This window comes from Vanellus vanellus (genome assembly GCF_965231255.1).
Source record: "Vanellus vanellus genome assembly, chromosome: 1".
Classification (NCBI taxonomy): domain Eukaryota; kingdom Metazoa; phylum Chordata; class Aves; order Charadriiformes; family Charadriidae; genus Vanellus; species Vanellus vanellus.
This window is the reverse complement of record NC_138905.1, coordinates 164087705-164107265: the sequence shown is the minus strand read 5'-3', so window position 1 is coordinate 164107265 and position 19561 is coordinate 164087705. Positions and strand designations below refer to the sequence as shown.

Here is a 19561-nt window from a genome sequence, read left to right as displayed (position 1 = left end):
CTACCATGCTTGGAACTGACAGGGCAAGCGTCTGGTAGCTGTGTAGCTGTATAGTAAAAGAGTTTGCTAGCATCAAGTCTAGCTAAGCATCTTCGGTTTATTATGCATTAACATGTCCGCATGCCTTCAAGAACACATGGAGTATCAAACAAGTTACACTAATCAGGAAATAAGGTCTCTCTTATAAACTTTAAATCATCATTTGCTTCTTGTTTGATTTCTTTCATGTTATTTTTGCTCATTTTCCTTCAGTACTGTCAGATCTTTTCAAACTATGTTGCACTTTCAGATTCATTTAAATGTATGTTTCCATAAAACGGATTAATACTTACGAAAAAACCTGATAAATCTCTTCGGATCTTCCTTTACGCAATCTCAGCATCCAAGCACCTGGATTTGCTTTCAACTGAAAATACCCCTAAGAAAAAAAGGAAAAAACAGTCACTTGTTCTGTCAGCATTTCAGAATCAACCGTGTACTCTTTCAAATATCAATTATCCAACATTTGGTACTGCAGCCAGGGTTAGTAACCATTACCTACTGCCCAACCAGCCCTGAAAGTAATATGGTAGTGATGCAATCAAGTATCACCTTTCCTGTATGTCCCTATTAATGCCTTTCAGTGCTCCATTTGTCTAGCTCCACCTAGAACAGCAAGTAAGCGAGTAGGAAAGAAAGAAATTATTAAACTGACCCTAAACTGAATAGCTTCTTTGAAACTTAAAATTTTTGTCTGGAACAGCTTTCCAAGTCAACACAGCTCCTTCCCAATTTAGGAACACTGCGTACAGCTATCACTATGTGAAAGACAGATGAAGCAAGCTTTGGAATGTGAAGAATCATTAAAAATTTCATCATGTTGAACATCATCTACTGTTAAGACCGTATTCAGTACTTGTGTAAAAATCAAAGATTCACAGTTTATTAAGCATTTTGTTCCTTGTGATACTGTATTTACAGAGAACAGAGAATAGTAGATAGGTAACAGATCTTATTCATCAAAATCCTTCTCTATCAAATTACCTTAGCTAACAGAAAATAAATTTTTCTCTTCAGAAATCACAAGATCATCTGCTCTACAGACTGCTAAACCAAAAAATAATTACTTTGGATGACCGGAGGAATTCGCAGGTGTCGATTTGTCCCACAGAGGTTTTAAGCAATTAACTGAAGCGTCTAAAATAGGAGCCTTCTTTTGCCTGGATCACCGTGTAACCAAAACGGTTATTTTAATCAGAACACGATTCATACCTTACATTTGTCAGTGGAATCTCCATCTCAATGTAACTACCTCCTACCATCTATTTAAGGCAATTAGGCTCTCAGTTTAGGTATTTCAGATAAGAATCTAAAATTAGGCTATATCCAAACCTTTATTGGATCAGAAGAGCAGCAGGATTAGAGCTGCTCAGCAAATTAGAGATGCACATCTTTTGTAGATGGTCTCAACTCCAGGATACTCCTGTTACTTTTAGCATTACTAAGTTTGCAACACAGAGAAATGGATTTAAAGAACAAGCAGCTCATCAAGATTTCTCATGAGGAGCATGCAATTGTAATGACTATTTCTGTACTTAATACTTACCAGGTTGGCCATCACAATAGTATCAACCATGACAGGATTATTCTTTGTGCCCAGAGTGAACTGTAATCCTCGAGGAGGTTGTCCAGTTGTCACATCAAAACAATGTCCTTCAAGCAATATGTATTCTAGTTCATATTCTGCTATAACCGTCCCTTTTATCTGTAGAAGGAACATTTCATCAATAAATTATGTCATTTAACTATGTGGGAAAAGCAACATACTACAATGACAAACATGTTGCGTGGTATTTACCTCAACTAAATTCAACTGTCAACAAAAGAGAAAGGCCCTTCCAGAGGGAACTTCACTCAATTTTAAAAAAGACATCCTAGATAAAGAGGATGAATCACTGTCTGGAGGGACCTTCTCTCCATTGACCATGGGGGAAGCTGAGGCATCTCAGCTTTGGTAAGGTAAATCTCAGCCTTTATTTTCACAACACACCTTCCAAATACACAGCTTCGGTCGATCAAACACCCTCAGTATTTTGCATAAGCTTTGTGACTGAAACAAATCTAATGACTTTGAAGCTGAGGGATTAAAAATAATTTAAAAATTGTGAACTAAAAAAGTGTCACATATTTTAGTATATATTAATAAACAGCCACATATTCAGGTTTATTTGAAGATTTACCTAGGTTAATCCTATTACTACCAAAAATATATTAAAGAAATAAAAGAGAAATAGAAAGCTAACACACAGAATCCCTTAATTGCTTTATTTTTATCTCAAAAAATAGTATTTCTGTAAACATTATAAAACTCAACCTAGCAGATAAATTGCTTTTACTTCTGCTTTTTTTCCTCTTTCATTGCTTTCTTTCAAGACTTTTTTAAGTAAGATAAAATGTGAAAAAAAGATGATGAAAATAAAAAAGGTAAAATACTGACCAAATAAACCATTACCACAGAAAATATTTCTGGAAAGCAAACACAAAAACACCTCACAATATTTCCATTTCCCTCTTGAGGTAGGTGGTCCAACACAAGTTTTATGATGTTTACAAACTATTACTTACATCCTGTAGATGAATGTTATCGAGATCACAGGAACTGTTTACTGCTTCAACCAACCAGCTTTCAGGTGTGATCATGTTTAGAGTCAAAAGGGGCGATTCTGGCAATTCTAGGAATTTTGCCACAGGTTCAGAAGGAAGGTGCTTGTTGATCCCATAAGTTAATTCTGGTTCCAGAACAAAACGATAGAAGCTGTTGAAAAAGTAGTGTTAAAAAAAAAACAACAAAACCAAAACATTTACTGAAGCATGAAGTTCCAGACATGAGGTTTTTAAGAAAATACTTTAAAATACAGTGAATGTTTACCCAATTAATGATGTTTGGAGGCACAGTAGCACCCTATTCTTTTGGAATACTGTCAGACAATACCTACAGCACCTCAAATGGGCTGGTACATAATCACAGATATTTTTTTTTGCTGCAAAAGAGCATAGTTCCCTTTAACATTCTAAACATCTGGGAAGGTGAATACCCAAGAGGTGCATCTGAACATCTTGATCGTGAACTGCCTTGAATTCTCAGAATCTATATCACTAAACTAAGCAGAAGGACTAATCTCTGCTGGAAGAAGAGTCTCTTTGGGAAAAGAGATGGACACAAGCACCAGCAAAGACAGGGAGCAGAGGAAAGGAAGGATCCTTCTATTCTTCTACAGCTCTTACCCCATTTATTCCACAGGTAGAAGTTCCTTGCAACAATAAAATGATATTTTTCTTTCTTCCTCTACTGACACTCAACAAAATGAGAAGAATCAGAACAGAGAAAGAAAAGCACTGAAGATGGAGAGTGAAAGCAGCAAGCAATGAGTGCTTCATATGGGTGGAAAAAAAAAAAAGGACATTAATTACTATGAAAAGTAAAAAGGTAAGTCTGTACCCATCAGGAGGAATACTATTCTCCCAAAAAGTATTTGGGCTAGTATATGGATGTACTTCATACAAAACCATTGCTGCAAGAAAAATACAACCTTTCCGCAGGGCAGATGCCAGAACGCTTCTTCCTCTCACCTCACCTAAGCACAGGGAAAGAACCAGGCACTAACACCTGCAAAGTACCTAGCTTTAAAAGCGATCTTGACGATGTTCACACAAGATACTCGGGAGACTGATGATTAAGACACTCTTCTTGCGGTATAAGAGGTGTGAGTTCAATTCCTCTCAAACTGAATAGAAACTAAGGACTTCTGTTTTGTGGGGAAGCGATTAATTCCCTAGTCTGGTGGCTAAAAGGCCAGCACTACCAGCAGCCTCTCTCATAATAAGATTGTAGGTAAAATATCTGCCAAAGGGATGGCAGTGCTTAAACACTTCTCTTAGAGGGAAAGGAATCCTCCCTGGGGAATTCACTTCAATGTAAACGTTTATAACTGAATTAGTGAACCCTGGTCTTTACAGACAGTTAAAAGACATTTCAATTTAAGGCAAGTGCCTTCAGGGTATACTATTCTTAACAAATTATAAACATATAGTCTACATTTGAGATCTCGTTACTTTGATGAATTTCTTTTTTCAGTGAAGTGTACTTAATCTGTAAAATTAATTACACAGACAGTGGGCTGTAAGAAGTGACCAAGTTAGGCAGACAGTCTCCCTCTGCCAGTTTTCACAGGCACGAAAGACTCTCCACTGATTTCTCTAAGGACTTTTTAGAAGAGGTGCACTTGATGGACTAGATCACTTCCCTGTGATCCCATGCTTGATGCCTTAGAATTAGAATTTTTCTCTAGACATGTGCAAACTGCTTAGGTAATATTCAACTTACATTCAAAGAAACTAATTAATGCAACAAAAGAATTCAGAAACACAAACCACTATTTTTTAAGGGAATATCCACTGTTAAGGCTGTTTTTCCAAACCAAGTGAGACCGTATACTTGTAAGAAACGCTATAAACTACTTACCTCTTCAGTGGTACTTCTGACAACTTAGATCTGCAGTTCAAAAACAACCTGAGTTTCACATTGATAATGTCTTTGAGTACCTACAGAAAAAAAAAAATCTCTGTAAAAAATGGTTCTTGGTAATCACCAAACTTTGAAAATAAGCCAAAGTTATCCTTGCGACATCCTGTCATTTCTCAAGCTTCAGTAGAAATCTCAAACATTTTGAAGTTCTAAATTTATCTGTATATTAAGGGATGTTGTCAGATATTCCAAATAAAGATTTGACCTTTTCTAAAACTGCATGATTTAGCATATGATATTCTTGATAGTCAAAATGTTAATGTTTTCCCCTAGTGATGCAGTTTTTTAAAGTGCAGCTATCCCTCTTTTCCAATGCTTGAGTAAATTATATTATCACCTTTCTCATATTGTGTTTTCTAGAAGATTTTAAAGCACTTGAAAGTCTGTAAGTACAACACATGCCTTTTATTCAATAACCAATCTTAAAACAATGACTTTCACTCTTACTAAAGCAGTTGTATACAGTAAATTGTTGAATATATTAAAGCTCAGAGAATTATTTTAATACTTAATTACTTAATAATTTAAAATGTCAACAATAGATTAATGATGTGTTAAACTATTCAGTCAACTTCAAAACACTCCAGTAAGTTAAAATATTTCTACTTCTTTCTCAGTTTCTTCATCTGTTCATTTCTAAAATACTAATTTTCTGGATGCTGATATATAGGGACCATAATATTAGGACACTGTTTTTTTTCTTATTTTTGTGAGCAATCTATTTTGTTTAAAGTTAACAAACTTATTAATTTCTTTAAAGCACTCTTAAAAACCTTTACCAAGTTATCTTCATTTCTGTGGTTTCTGATCCAAAGTGCTGATTTGAAAGCATAAAGCAGCTGTGTCTACCTTTATAGACATTATTAGAAAAGCAAACAAGATATTATAGCTAAGTTAAAATACCAATACCACTATGGCTAAAATTAAAATTACTATAACGGCAAGTAAACTGGAAACAAAGCAAGACAACGCTCCTCCTTAAATCTCTCTTTTTTTATAACCATTTTTTTCTTTCCTGAGTTTAATCCATGGCTACACATATTCTTTACTGTAGTGCTACAACTTTATATGGTCCTAGGGACCTGTTCTGCTCCCAGTTTCTCATCCTTTGTGTCACCCGAACACCATCACTGAAAAACTACTGAGCAAAGAATAACGACTAAGGAATGGCATATAGGTGAGAGCAAGTGAAGAAGCAGGAAACAATAACCCAATGGCACTGGAAGCACGAGAAGGGAAAGTATTACATGACATGGGCTAAAGACCACCAAAATCAAAATAGAGGCCAAAGTCACTCAAGTAGGTATCTATCTATCTGTCATTCAAAATAAAAAGCATTCATAACCAGTGCTAGCTGGTCTCATCTACTAAAAATTTTCAGCATTAAAGAAAACAATTTCTCAAATAAAGATGTTGCATCCAAAATGAGGTAAACCTGTATTGGACTTCATCTTCAAACAAGACAAAAACTTCATCCCGTTAGTAAGAAGGATACTTCAGTGATCTGCCTTGATAGGTTGTTGTGTGTGAATGAAATGATCTTGAAAAAGACTAAGCTATCATCCTAATTCATCAGCTGACCATGAAACTTAGTACAGAATCGTAGCCAAAAGAATAATGCTGTCCTTAATTAACATTTCAAAGAAATTCAAATAGGAAATGACAAATAAGACAAGAATGCATTATGTCTGTGTTTTCCAACAATGCAAATTCTGGAATACTGAATTTGGTTCTGTTATTTAGGGCTTATGAGGACACTAAAAGCCAGGGTATTCAAGTTAACACATGAAAATGGTTACAAGACTGGAAAGCCTCTTTTATAGCAGGGGTATTTGAAGAGTTCAGTCTGTTTACTTTAAATCAGAAAATCTAAAGAACGGCATGGAAATTTAGTTAAGGGCGTATTTAATACTGTAAAAAATGGCTGAATTATTTCTGTTTACTATGACTGAAAATTGTTTAAGAGCAAGTTTTTCCTAATCAGTAAAGTTTAGATTACAGTTTACCTACAGTCACCCACATACAGAAAGGCAGAACTTTGAGTTTGGGGCTTGCTGTATACGTATGCATGTTCTTTCTACACCAGACGGCAGTGGCTTTCCAGATAACTGGACATATTTTTTTTTAATTTTCAGATTATTTTATATTTTATTTTTTAAAAAATTAAAAAAATAAATTAAAAAATCAAAAATAAGCTTCATCTACATTAAGAAATTTCTGATTTGTTTAGTTTTAATAGCTTTTCATTATTCTTTCCTAAGGGTTTGCTTCTTGAATAACACTATAGCTCCTATGAATCAAGTGGGATCTGTGATGGCTGAACAGCTTGGTACAGCATGGTGAGTCATTTAGGCATGCATTAGGGAAGATACTGCTCATTAGGGAGCCTGATGCACCAGGAGGAATGGAGGTTTCTGATCTGAGCTACAAGGTCCTTGATGCAACTTACCATAATATAAAGTTCTGGCTGAATGGAGAGAGTTTCCAGTCAATTCCAAAATGAAAATATTTTCATTTGGTAATAGCAAGCTTTCATTTCAACTGAGAATGGCGAAATGAAAGATTCGGTTCTAGAGAAAAGCTAGTATTTCAGAGTCTTGAAATATCAGAATTGTCATGAATTTTTAAAATGTTTTCTTTGCCTCACTATTATGTATGAAGAGTGAGTGAATGCTTCAACATTTGATACAAGAGGCATAAAAGGGTATGAAAGTGGGAGGGGAAAAAGCAATGTAAGAATTTATGAAACTTTCATAATTACTGCAGAGAAAAGTATAAAACAGGATGCAGCAAAAATCAAGTTATAGGCTTCAGAATTGTAACAGACCATAAAGAGAAGAAAAAATTTACATTTTTATGGGCAACTATAAAGGAACCTGAGGTAGAGTGATATCCTGCAGCTAGTGAAAAAAGAAAATCATTTTAGGAGCTATGTTTTTAGGACAGTTTCTCTTTAGATGATCAATAGCCGCACACAATGGAAGACTTCTAGATATACTTGGTAGCATTAATCAACTGAGAAATACCCTTCCAAGAGCTGAAAGGTTTATAGTCCAATCTTCTTATGATGATATTACAGGTCAGATTTAGACCACCTCATTTAGGTACCTTGGAAAACTAAGGTGATTTGGTTTAATGGAAAGCAGCATATGCCTCTTAAGATTTTTGAGATGGGCGATCCTTTCCCTCTATATTATCCAGTCTCCTCCTTTCCTTCTATGGACTATAAAGAGCATTTATGGACTCACTTTTAAGAGGACTGGTTCATGGGGCATCTGAATTTTAATCGCAAATAAGGTACTTACAATGATGAATTAGATCATCCCCAACTTTTTAATACGAATTTAAATAACCAAATGTATATTTTAAAAAATACCTAAATTTTATTTGCCCTTTTACTATAGTGTACATGGAAATTAGAAAAAGTTTAGTAAAAATTAAACTACAAATATGCAAATTAAAAGATATGACTACCATCTTACAATCAATAAGTGAGACATCTTCTGTGCTTCTCTTGTCAATGGATCCACAATAGCAATAACATCATAGAAGGGTTCATTCTGTTGGGGATCAACTTTTACTACGCTGTTAAAAAAAATTAATAAATAAGTGACATGAAAACTAAGTTGAATTTGTGGAAATAACAAACATTTTTAAGCATGAATTTGTAATACCAGAGGTACTTTAGATTTTACTGCTCATGAAGACATTTCCCTCATTTCAAGTAGTAATCATTATTGCACCCTGTGATATCACTAGGAAAGCTAAACGTGAACAGCAATTAACAATTTAGCATTACTCTACATAGTTCCATATTGGTTATTGATTAAATATATGCCCCATAAAAAAAATAATAAAATAAAAGGAAAACACACACCAAAATTTTTTAAGTGGCCTTTTTGTCACTGGTCTACAGCTTCCTTCACTGATATCTAGAATCATCAGATTTGACAAGTGATGGCAGTGACATAATCTTTAAAAAATAGTGGGAGAAATGGCAACTGAGAAGTGTGAAACTTGATAGGATGCATTAGCTTTATGCCACTTTAAATGGGCTACTATTGATTTTGCTCCTTGTGTTTTCAAGAACAGGGCCAGCCCACTGGCACAGCATGCTAGAGCGCCTTTACCAATAAAAACAAGTAGGGACTTGGAAATAGCATTACAAAAATTTTTATTTTGATCATGGTTCTTCTGTTATCATATATCCCTTCAAAAAACATACCTGTCTGCTCCAGAAAGCTTGCCCCAGCTAAGCTTAAATTTAAACCAGCTATCATTACTATCACTTTACAAAGAGGACAGATGCACATCTTGGTATTTTAGGTCCCATTCACTAACAATGACAGCAAAAGACAACGCTTAGGGCATTTTCACTTTCTAAATCTAGGATCAGAAACACAAGGAGCCAATGTACAAGTAACTACAGTAATGACACTAATATGAGCTGGCCAAGTGTAAATCTGTTAGCTGATCTGTTCAGTTTTTCACAAGGAATCAGGTGCCAGTGAGGCCTATTAATTTGCATTTGAACGTAATCTAGGTGTATTAGCTGTGTATTTAGCTGTGGTCAAGAATGACACTGCTAAGCCACAAACTGTTATACAGGTATCAGCCTTGACAATAGTACTCGATATCCACAAACAGAAAGAGTTGTGCTAGAATTTTCCACAATAGTGAAAATTAGCAGGGGCTTCTTTTAGCTCTACTCGTGAAACTACTTCTAACGTTTCAGTAAACGTATGGAATCCAAGTTTTCTAACTCCAGGTCACCACCTCTCCAGGTCACCACTTCTATTCACACCAATTGTAATCACTTTTTTTTTTTTCCAGCAAAGGATAAGGCTGGAAAATCATTAGATATTACTAACTAATTTATTAAGAAAGAGGTAAAGATGCATTACACTAGGGGAGATGAACAGGTTGTTCATACAGCCACAGAACCAACAACTTCTTTTAAAACTGCAAAGCTTACTCAAGTTTCTGAAGACCTTATGAAGTCATCAGTATATTCTAATTTTAATATGAAAGTATTGTAAGTGCGTTATCATGACAGACAGAACTTACCTGTGCTGTTCTTTGAGTAATTCAGCATCTTGTCTCATCTCTGTTTTAGGCAAAGATGATAGTAGGGCATCTATTTTCATAATCAAATCACTGCCACTATATTAAAGAAGGCACATATAATTTGTTTTTAATTAGAAAAGGAGTAAAACATTCACATTTTAATGTATGCCTGTCTGGCGTAAGGGACATTTTAAAAGCCCACTTTCCAAACCTGGACTCAAAATGATTATCACCTCGAGAATTGTAGCTTTGAGTAAAACCATTAGCATGATAATGCCTAGAACCGCTACTGCCTTAGACCTTGTGAACAATACCTTCTTAAAATTGATAAAAAATTAGTAGAATTACCATTCAGCCTCACAGTTTGCATGGCACAATCTGGTGACATTTATAGCTCTTTATTCCCTTTTTTTGCATTTTTTTCCCCTTTGTGATGTCTAGGAACAGACACAACGAACAAGTTTCAAGTTTACTCAGCCACATCTTTTAATTTTTTGGATATTTCTTATTGGAATTTCCTTAGAAACCTTAGTAGTTCTATTTCAGTGTCACTCAGACACAAAGTCAACAGATATTGTAAAAATAATATAATTTTGCTCCCTTCTTTGTACACAAACTGGATACTTAGATTAAAAGCTGGCTAGAACTCATCACTCAGTTTTTCAATTAACAGATGTGTGAATGTTGTCTAGCAGGGTGTCAGAGCACCACATCTGCCCACACCTCTACAGGCTCCTTTTCTAATGATTCCCAAAGACAATGCACTTTCTTACTTCAAATATCGATACTCAGATATCACCGTGGTTTTAAGATGCACTGGATTTTAATCAAGCTTATTATTATTCATAATTATTCTTAAGTAAACAAGAGCTAGTAGGAACTGTTTACAGTTAGCTGGTTGTAAATGCAGCGAGAGTAGGTAAAGTATGTGGAGTGATGTAGCAGAAGTGCACGCATGTTCTGAGGGAAGTTGGAGAGGATATGACTCTTTGGACACGCAGTGGTCTCTTCTGCCTTAGCTTCATCACCATGTGACCAAAGATAAAAGGGTGCCTGTCTCTTGAATAACACAGGGTGCCCTTTTCTCTGCTCTGTGCTGTAATGAGGTACCAGAGAGTCTGTCAGCAAGCAGGGTAAATGGCACATGCTGTTGAAACCTCACATACACAGTTTACATACACAGTGGAAACCCATGTTAAATAGCATAATTAGCCAAGCATGCAGGTGATACAAAATTTAGCAGATGTGCCATTTCTTCTGGAAAACAGGGCAAGGGTTTGAGTAGGTATGTATACTAAGTCTGTCAGGGAAATACTAAAAAGGAAATGAGGGACTGTTAAACCTGCCTATGTAGAAGTACTCAGATGCTAAGTAAGAGGACAGCAAATATATGGCACAAACCCGAACACTTTAAGTGCATGTAGAGTGTACATACGTGAGTATATATTATGAAGAGTACTGTGACTATATATTTGAACCTTTGCTCATATCTTCCATGCAAAAGGATTATTAATTTGTCACAGGCAATAAACAAGGCAGTATATCATAAAGCCTCAAAATACAAAAAAAATTTACCTTTTACTACTGTTTCCCATCTCTTTGACAATAGCTTTAATCTTCTCCGCTGAAGTACTGTATGTTATTTTTTCCAACAAATTAAAGTCTTCTGCATAGAATTCGTTTTCATCTAAAGGACCCAGAACCTTAGATAGAGAAAAAAATGTTTCTAAGCGTACAATGTTCCAATAAAGTTTCTTCTGTAAGCAAAAATATACTAATATTTCAAATGAATGCACAATATTCAATATGCAACCCCCAGCCCTATATACATCAATATTATTACCTATATAGTACTAAACTGTGTAGTAACACAAAGTACGTTATTTTAAACTGAAATTAATATTACTGTCTGACTATCGCACTCTTTAGTTGTTTAATTCTGCGAATACAATTTTAACTTCTCAAGGCTTCTCAGATGAAGCAGAATAGATAGAAAGGAAGAAAAGAGCAAAGGATAAGAAATGCAGGATATGCAGAGACAAAACCCAGAGCTACAATGGTTTTTTTTGGTGTCTGAAGAAAAAGAAGGTGCCTTGAAGTCCTAGAACATAGCTTTGAGGATGTTGTACGGATTTCCTACTTATAGTCTACCAGGCTAAACTGACCCAAGTCAACTTCAAGAGCCTGCAGGGCTCCCAGGATGTGGAATGTCATGATGGAAGTTTGGTGCTCAATGCCTTTCTCCCAAAATTCAACTGCTTCCTAAAAATGAGAGGTTATCTAACAAAACTCCACTTTTGAATTTTTTATTAATAATAATGATGCATGAGAGAGAGAAAACCATAGTGTGATTATGAAATACCACACTGCTTTTGTAGAAGTAATAATTAGAAAAAAAAATATTTCCTCATAAAAACAAAACTTCAGTGCTGAAACAGCAAGGATAGAAATTAAGAATATCCCATGTCTTTTTTAAAAGTGAAAACACACTTTCACATAGATGAATATACATTATCAAATTTGTCCAAGTATTTTTAAGAAACTTGTTTCCTCAAAACATAAAATATGACATTATTTGACCTTTTTTTTGGCACGGAACACAGGAATAACCATTTATAAAATATCATTGCATATTTAGTTAATGTGGTTTTTTTGACACTAAAAAGCCAACACAATTCTTTTGTGCTTCATCAACAAAAACACTTTCTGTGAGTTTGTTAGTGGTATTTCAGTTGTATCTCAGAAGCCATTTCGGATGCAAGAGAGCAATTAACACAATTTAAAGAGAGTTTCCAGTAATGAGATGCCAACATAGTATCTATTTCTCTCTAATGGTAGAGTAATAAATAGAAAATAGAAAAGACTTAACTCAGAGTAGTTTGTATGAATTATATTTGTAATGTAAGGTATTGACTGTCATTAACAAGTACTAAATATTGAACCCAATATTGTATTTTTTAATCACAGTTCATCTACAGCCACACTGTAATGAAGGCTATTGGTTTCAGATTATACATACAATAAATTGAAACAACAAAACACCTATACTTTTATTTGAACATCAAGAATTAGGACTACAGAACAATTCAATATTTATAAAAAATATGAGCTTTTAGAGTTTGAAATATCACACTAGTCAATAATAGAATGGTTTAGGTTGGAAGGGACCTTAAAGATCATATAGTTCCAACCCCCTTGCCATGCGCAGGGAAACCTTCCACTAGACCAGGTGGTCTAAAAAGGCCTCCAGGTGGTGGGTCTAAAGCTCCATCCAGCCTGGCCTTAAACACCTCCAGGGATGGGGGCTCCACAACTTCCCTGGACAACCTGTTCCAGTGTCTCACCACTCTCACAGTGAAAAATTTCTTCCTAATATCTATTCTAAATCTACTCTCTTCCCGTTTGAAACCATTACCCCTCGTCCTGTCACTACATGCCCACGTAAAAAGTCCCTCTCCAGATTTCTTGTAGGTCCCCTTTAGGTACTGGAAAGCTGCTATAAGGTCTCCCTGGAGCCTTCTGTTCTCCAGGCTGAACAACCTCAACTCTCAGCTTGTCTTTATAGGAGAGGTGCTCTAACCCTCTGATCATCTTTGTGGCCCTCCTGTAACTTATTTTTTGTTATCTACGTAATGTATATTTAATATAATGTATTTTGTAATTTATTATGTAATTTATTTTTTATTATACATTCTGTAGCTTACCCTATCACAAATGTGTAAAATATAGGTAACTTCAGGATCAAAACTTATTCTTAAATATCATTAATAATACATCAAATATTAACCTATTAAGAGAATTTTGTCAGATTAAATCTTAAATAGCTGTGGGAATGACATAAGTACATAGTAGCTTCAATGGAATGGAGCTAATAAACAAATGAGGAGTAAAACAAAAAACAAGGCAAACAGTCATATAATTCCCTATCAACAGGCTGAATAAGTGGGACATCAATATAGTGCATTTTCTTTAGCCTGAAACTGAAGTTCTAGGAAGTAAAAAATACCTACAAAAAGACTGAGATTACTTAGTTTCTTTCTTACCCTGCCATTGCTCACAACAGCCATTTGCCCAGGAAGCAGCTTAAGGACCTCCTGGCAGAACATCTGGTGGGTTTTAATTATATCCAGTCCTAAAGTGTTGTACTTCTTCTCAAAAGCATCATCATCCATTCCCTAAAGCAAAGGTAAAGTATGAGATGGTAGAATGACTAAGCAAAAATAAATTTTGTAACAGCGGAGGTAAGCAAAGATTTTTAAGTTATGTGGTAACCTGAAATCAAAATAAAGCAACGCCCTCAGGTTCAATGCAAGTAATATGACTATTTGTGTGGAGCCACGGTCTCCCAATTAGCTAGTGTGCAGCTTTTACCCTTGGACAAGTGTGAATAATGAGAGGAAAGCTGAGCCTGAGGTTAAACACTTTTTCTAAGATCCAGCACAACATTGCATGAAAAAATAACACACTGTTAACTACTGAACTGTATTCTCACCTTTAGGAAAAAGGTATAAAAAATTTTCTTATTACTCTAAAAAACTAACAGCAATTTGAATATGGTTATTTTATACAGCTTAAACACATTTTGGGGAGGCCGACGTCATCCAGTAAGACAAGTAACAAATCAAAGTTCAAAGCGGGAAAAAATGGTGGAACTTTGCCAGGGTTACAATGGCACTGTATCTCATTGTTAACATTATCCTGCTACATCACACTCTACTGATATGTATTTCTTCATTAGAAATACACAGACTACGCAAATAGATTCATTCAGATACAATTAATATAACAAAATAAATTTAGTAACATGTATGCACTGCTTAATCAGCTACCTGTACGTCTTTCAAAATCTATTGGACAATGAAATAAGAGCATGACCCAAACCAATGAATTAATTTTCCAATATGGAGTTCTCAGTCTTCCAAATCTTCCTCCTTAAAAACACTACAATTTACAGCTCCTTCTGCAACAAAAGCTGTAGTTTGCAGCTGTTATTTGGTAACTCAGCTCTGTTCTACGTGCAAACTACGAAATGAGAAAGATTTGTATTTTAAAACAAGGAATTTTCATAGAAGCACACCAGAATACGTTGGCCAGAAGTACACAATGTTCATTAACCTCAACTGCTTCCGTCTGTGCCTATTACTGCTCACAACCACATCAGCAAGATAAAAATAGTTAGTTTTGAAGTCTTAATTCTTAACAAACATTAATACTGTAATTTTAATTGAGAGCTTTAGAAAAAACCCCAAACAATTAAAAATTATTTTGATCACAATAACCCAGTGTCTGTTCTCTATATTTTTCAGTACTCTTGTACTTTCTTCCTTTAGAGACATTTTCTATTCTTCATCACATAAGAGTTGTCAAAAATACAAATCTGCTTGAGCAGAAATTGTGTAAGGGCTATAAACTTCACAGCATTTAGCCAAACATTGTTAATCTCAACAACATCTCTTTACAATAAAATATATGTAAAATGAAAAAGGAAGTAGTCTGATCCAGTTTGTACTCACCGGGGTGAGGAACTTCGCAATTTTAGTTCCAGCAGCAAGGGATTTTGCTGTCTCTTCCTTAGTGAGTTTACTTAGGAAACTTTTAAAGCTGCTGTTGCTTTGGGTTAGAAAAGTGGTTAAAATTCCTCTTGCAATGGCTGTGTTATCTTCCCTTATTTTTGATGAAGGATTGTTCAAAATCCCAATGCGTGTATGACTGCTTGTTTTCTGCAAAGAAAAATACAGAATAATACACAATTTTACAGTTCCATCTGCTGTTTCCTAATGTATTCATATCTATTATAACTCTGTGAAATGCCCTTAAGTATTTAATTTTTTGCAGCTACTTGTCTTTAGAAAACATACATCAATGTCTAATTCAGAACTGCAACTAGGAGTAAAAATGTTATTAGTAAGGATTTACCTATTCTGTAATACATATTTTAAACAGAAGATTTTTTTAAATAGAACAATTGCCTTTGAGCATTCTGCACAAGTGTATCTTTAACAAAGGACATACACAAGTGTTCATTTACAGACTTCAGAACTGTTTTTGTAGATGTTTTTCTATTTTTCAAAAACTATCAAACTAAGCATAAAATAAATACAAGATTTATCCACTTATCACTTTAATCTTAATCAGCAGGAAAATCTTTAACTTGCTAAAATTGGTGATGCCACTTGTATTTTACTAGAGAGTGATGATTCTAAGGTAGGACCAAATAGTGTCACTAACTAAAGAAATGGCAAATGGACTCTACTACAGTAAAGAATACAAAAACAAGGGATGAAATCACTGGTATTCAATGTATTAAAAAGCAAACTTTAAATTGCAGCCCTTGAGAAAAGTTTTGTTAAAACACTTATTTGAAAGCTTGAAAATGTGTACTTTAAACTGTTTCTGAGAAGCGTGCTCTCACTGGAAAGATGACAAGCAGCACACTAGGCTACATTCGGAGACACATGGCAAGCCAATCAAGGGAAGTTCTTATTCTCCTCTGCTGGGTACTTGTGAGGCTGCACTTGGACTGCTGTGCCTGGTTTTGGTCACCCCAGTGCAGTAAAGATGTTGAGATGCTGGACAGGCTTCAGCAAACGGCTACCAAAATGGTCAGAGGCCCATGAGGAAGAATTGAAGAAGCTGGGCTTGCTCACTCTGGCAAAGAGGAGGCTACAGAGAACCCTAATAGCCACCAACAACTACCGAAAGGAGATTAAAAAACAAGACAGAGCCAAACTCTTCTTGGTAGTGGCAAACAGTATAACAAGGGGTATTGGCCGCGGATTTTAGCTTGGCAGACATTAGGAAAAGCTACATGAGGAAGGCAGTGCAACACCAGAGCAAATTATCAAGGGAAGGGATGGAGTCGCCTCCTTGGAAATTTTCAGGACTCCTTTAGGCAAAGCTAGAGCTGACCTGATCTAATGATGGCAATAGTACTGCTCTGAGTGGGAGGCTGAACTAGATGACATCCAGAAGTCTAGCCAAGACTTCTCTACTTTTTTCAAACGACGTTAAAATACATTAGTAGCTTTCAAAATAATATATATTAGCTGAAATAGTTAAAAGTGAGTTTCCTTCGGCCACTTCCCCTCCCAGATTCTTGCACACGCAAGAGGTGTCTGTGCCAGTTCTGCACCTATCAGAAGTTCTAGTAAACCCTGACCCAACAGACAAAAAGCACTAGAAAGGAGCAGAGAATCTCTGTACAAATCAATGGACTTTAAAAAAAATACTATATTTTTGTTTGTCACAAAACTTGGAAATCATCAGACCAAGCAGAACAACCGGAAATTAGGTTTAAATAAATCAAATCTATGAACATAATCAATTAAACTGCTATTTCATAGAAGACTCAACAAACTTTGTTCAGAACAGCTTTTTCTAACGCTTTTCCTAGATTATCCTCACTAACACATGGGGATTTGCCTAGACAGTTCTCAACTCCTGGAGTGGCGAACTATGGCATATTTTCCTCACTGAAGGCCGAAAATAGTGAAACTGCAGTGGGAATATATATCTGTCAAGCTTGGGTCACAGATCTAGCAGTCAGATAAATGAAATGTTTTTTCTGTAACAAGGACTTGCACTGCATATCCCTCCTTGCAGTTTTTTAAGCCTATTTTTAGGACATATTTGATATCACGTGTTCTCTGCAACATAGTGATTTTGTACTTCACTTAGGATGGTTCCTGTTTCATTCCTGATTATTAAACTTAGGTATTTTCCCAATTTCAGCCTAAATACTCTTCTAAACTCCCTGACACTGAGGATATTTTGTCGTTTATATGCTCATGACATTTACTTGTGTACCTTAAATTCTACTATTAATACTGAAGAACTTAAAAATAAGCAAACCTCATAAATGTAGATGATCCTCCTAGAACATTAAAATAAAAAAATGCCTGTAATCTGTCTCAGAAGCGTACAAACAGTACATGGAAAAATGGTCACTTCATGGCCAGTTATGCCATATGGTACTGGAGAACTGCATACTGGGAAGAAATTCACCCTTTTAATGCACAGTGTCATAGTTTGTCTCCTGTGTCAGGAGTCCATGATCCAAATGATCACTTACAGGCCTGCAAGATGTCAGTGCTGCAGGAGAGTGGAGTAAAATGAAAGTACCACCTCATAAGCCTGCACCTGACCCACAAAAAATATTGTTATTACTTTATTTAAGAGTATAATTTTTGAATGTGCACAGTGTTGTTAAGAACATATCCACAATAATTATTTTAGTAAAATCTGCTAGAAACTCACCAGGTGTTTCAAGGCATTAGAAAGCAGTCGTCTCCCAGCTGGCTTATCGAAATCAGCAATAATCCAGATAGTAACAGCATATAATGCATCTTCATCTGAAAATTAAAGATAATTGTGCTTTACATTCTGGAGAATCTTCTCACAAGTAAAGAATAATGAATTTATTCTGTTTGAGATTCTGAAGTTTACGTTATGTCTGGCTGTTGACTTCAACGGTTAAGACTAATTTTTGCCACAGAAGAATCTTTTGTGCTCTGAAATGAAATAAAATTCTTAAAAGGTACTTTACATGTAGATATGAGAGAGTCACTAAAATAGCCCATTCATTGTTGTACCATTGAAACAAAAAGGCCCTAAATAATAAGCTATCTCCAATTAAGAAGACCTGCTTTACTAGAGGTTTCTTGTGAACCCCTAATGAAGGCTTATTTGATGGAGGCTGGTCATACAGCCAGAAATGAAAAGAATCAAGTAGTTCCAAGAATGCCTGAGTTAGACATCTCACCTTCCCCAGCAGCAAAGGGATAGTCCTTCCACCAAAGGCAAGACAAAACTTACAATTTCTGGACACAAATGGGAATATACCAAATACAGCCCAAAGAAAGTAAACTATAGTACAGGTGTATATGCAGAAAATTTCCCCCTTTCCTGGTCTATAGCCTCCTGTTCTTTATTCTTCATAGACCAGCAATGGTACGTGAAAAATTCTGGAAAATTATCTGTAGAAGAATATCAGTCTACTCAGATCTATCAAATATCCCTTAAAAGGTAACACATTTAGATGGGAATTTTACAAGGTTCTGGTGAGATTCTAGGAAGAGGTTATGATTAAGTGTTATTGGGGTCTAGAGAAACACACTGGGGACAGAGATTTGAAATGTAGATTCCAGCTTCAAAGTTATGGGTTTTACAGAAGATATGTGAATCTGAGAAATGAGCCTGCAGACTGAAAGGCAGTCATCATTTGACAACTAGCTGGGATGTCCCTGTGGTTGTAGATGGAGAACCAAATACAGTAAAACAGTTTTATTCCAAAGAAATTTAAGTATACAGCATTTCTGATAATGGAATAAATAAAAACTATCTTAACACCACATAATAATTACTGAAAGCATAGCACTCTGCTAACAGGATTATTCTGTTCCTTGATGGACTGGTGTAAATGACCACTTTTTAACCATCTACTCCTAGATGTTAACAAACTTAAGCAAAATTCTATGCAGTATTAGGCCCCACTGTTGTAATTACCATTTCTTCTAACTCAGAGGGAAAGCACTTGCATATGCAATAAGTATATTTTACATCAAAAAAATATTTGAAGTGTACAATAATTTGTGCATTTTAGTGAGTAAAATGTACAAACCATCAGAATATATGTATTTTTTTCTTTTCTACAGAAAGACAAAGACTCAGATACCAAAATTAAACAACCAACTAGACGAAAAAATAGAGATACTGAATGCTAACAAATAAAAATTGAAACCAATTATCTCTTAAATCGTAGAAATGCTTGATTTTGGTATAGATATCAAAGACTATCACAAAGTCTTGATAATGCTGCAAATAAGAGTCACTTGAAAACTGAATATACTCTTTTTAATATTCTCAAGTAAAACTATGTCAGTATGAAAACTGAGTCTCTTTTTGAAGCTGCAAAAGTCCTACTTTTTAATT

General features: G+C 35.3%; 1 protein-coding gene across 1 annotated transcript in view; it reads right to left on the bottom strand.

Annotated features, from left to right (window-relative positions):
* The window catches only part of UGGT2 (UDP-glucose glycoprotein glucosyltransferase 2), a gene marked incomplete at its 5' end in the record, with an annotated part of 93450 nt that overhangs the window by 22532 nt on the left and 51357 nt on the right, over positions 1-19561 (bottom strand). The window contains 10 exons of the mRNA XM_082495591.1: positions 333-418; positions 1586-1744; positions 2605-2794; positions 4502-4581; positions 8047-8149; positions 9632-9727; positions 11207-11334; positions 13675-13806; positions 15145-15351; positions 17888-17982. Of these exons, the coding sequence (XP_082351717.1) occupies positions 333-418; positions 1586-1744; positions 2605-2794; positions 4502-4581; positions 8047-8149; positions 9632-9727; positions 11207-11334; positions 13675-13806; positions 15145-15351; positions 17888-17982 (1276 nt within the window). The remainder of the gene's footprint in view (positions 1-332; positions 419-1585; positions 1745-2604; positions 2795-4501; positions 4582-8046; positions 8150-9631; positions 9728-11206; positions 11335-13674; positions 13807-15144; positions 15352-17887; positions 17983-19561) is intronic.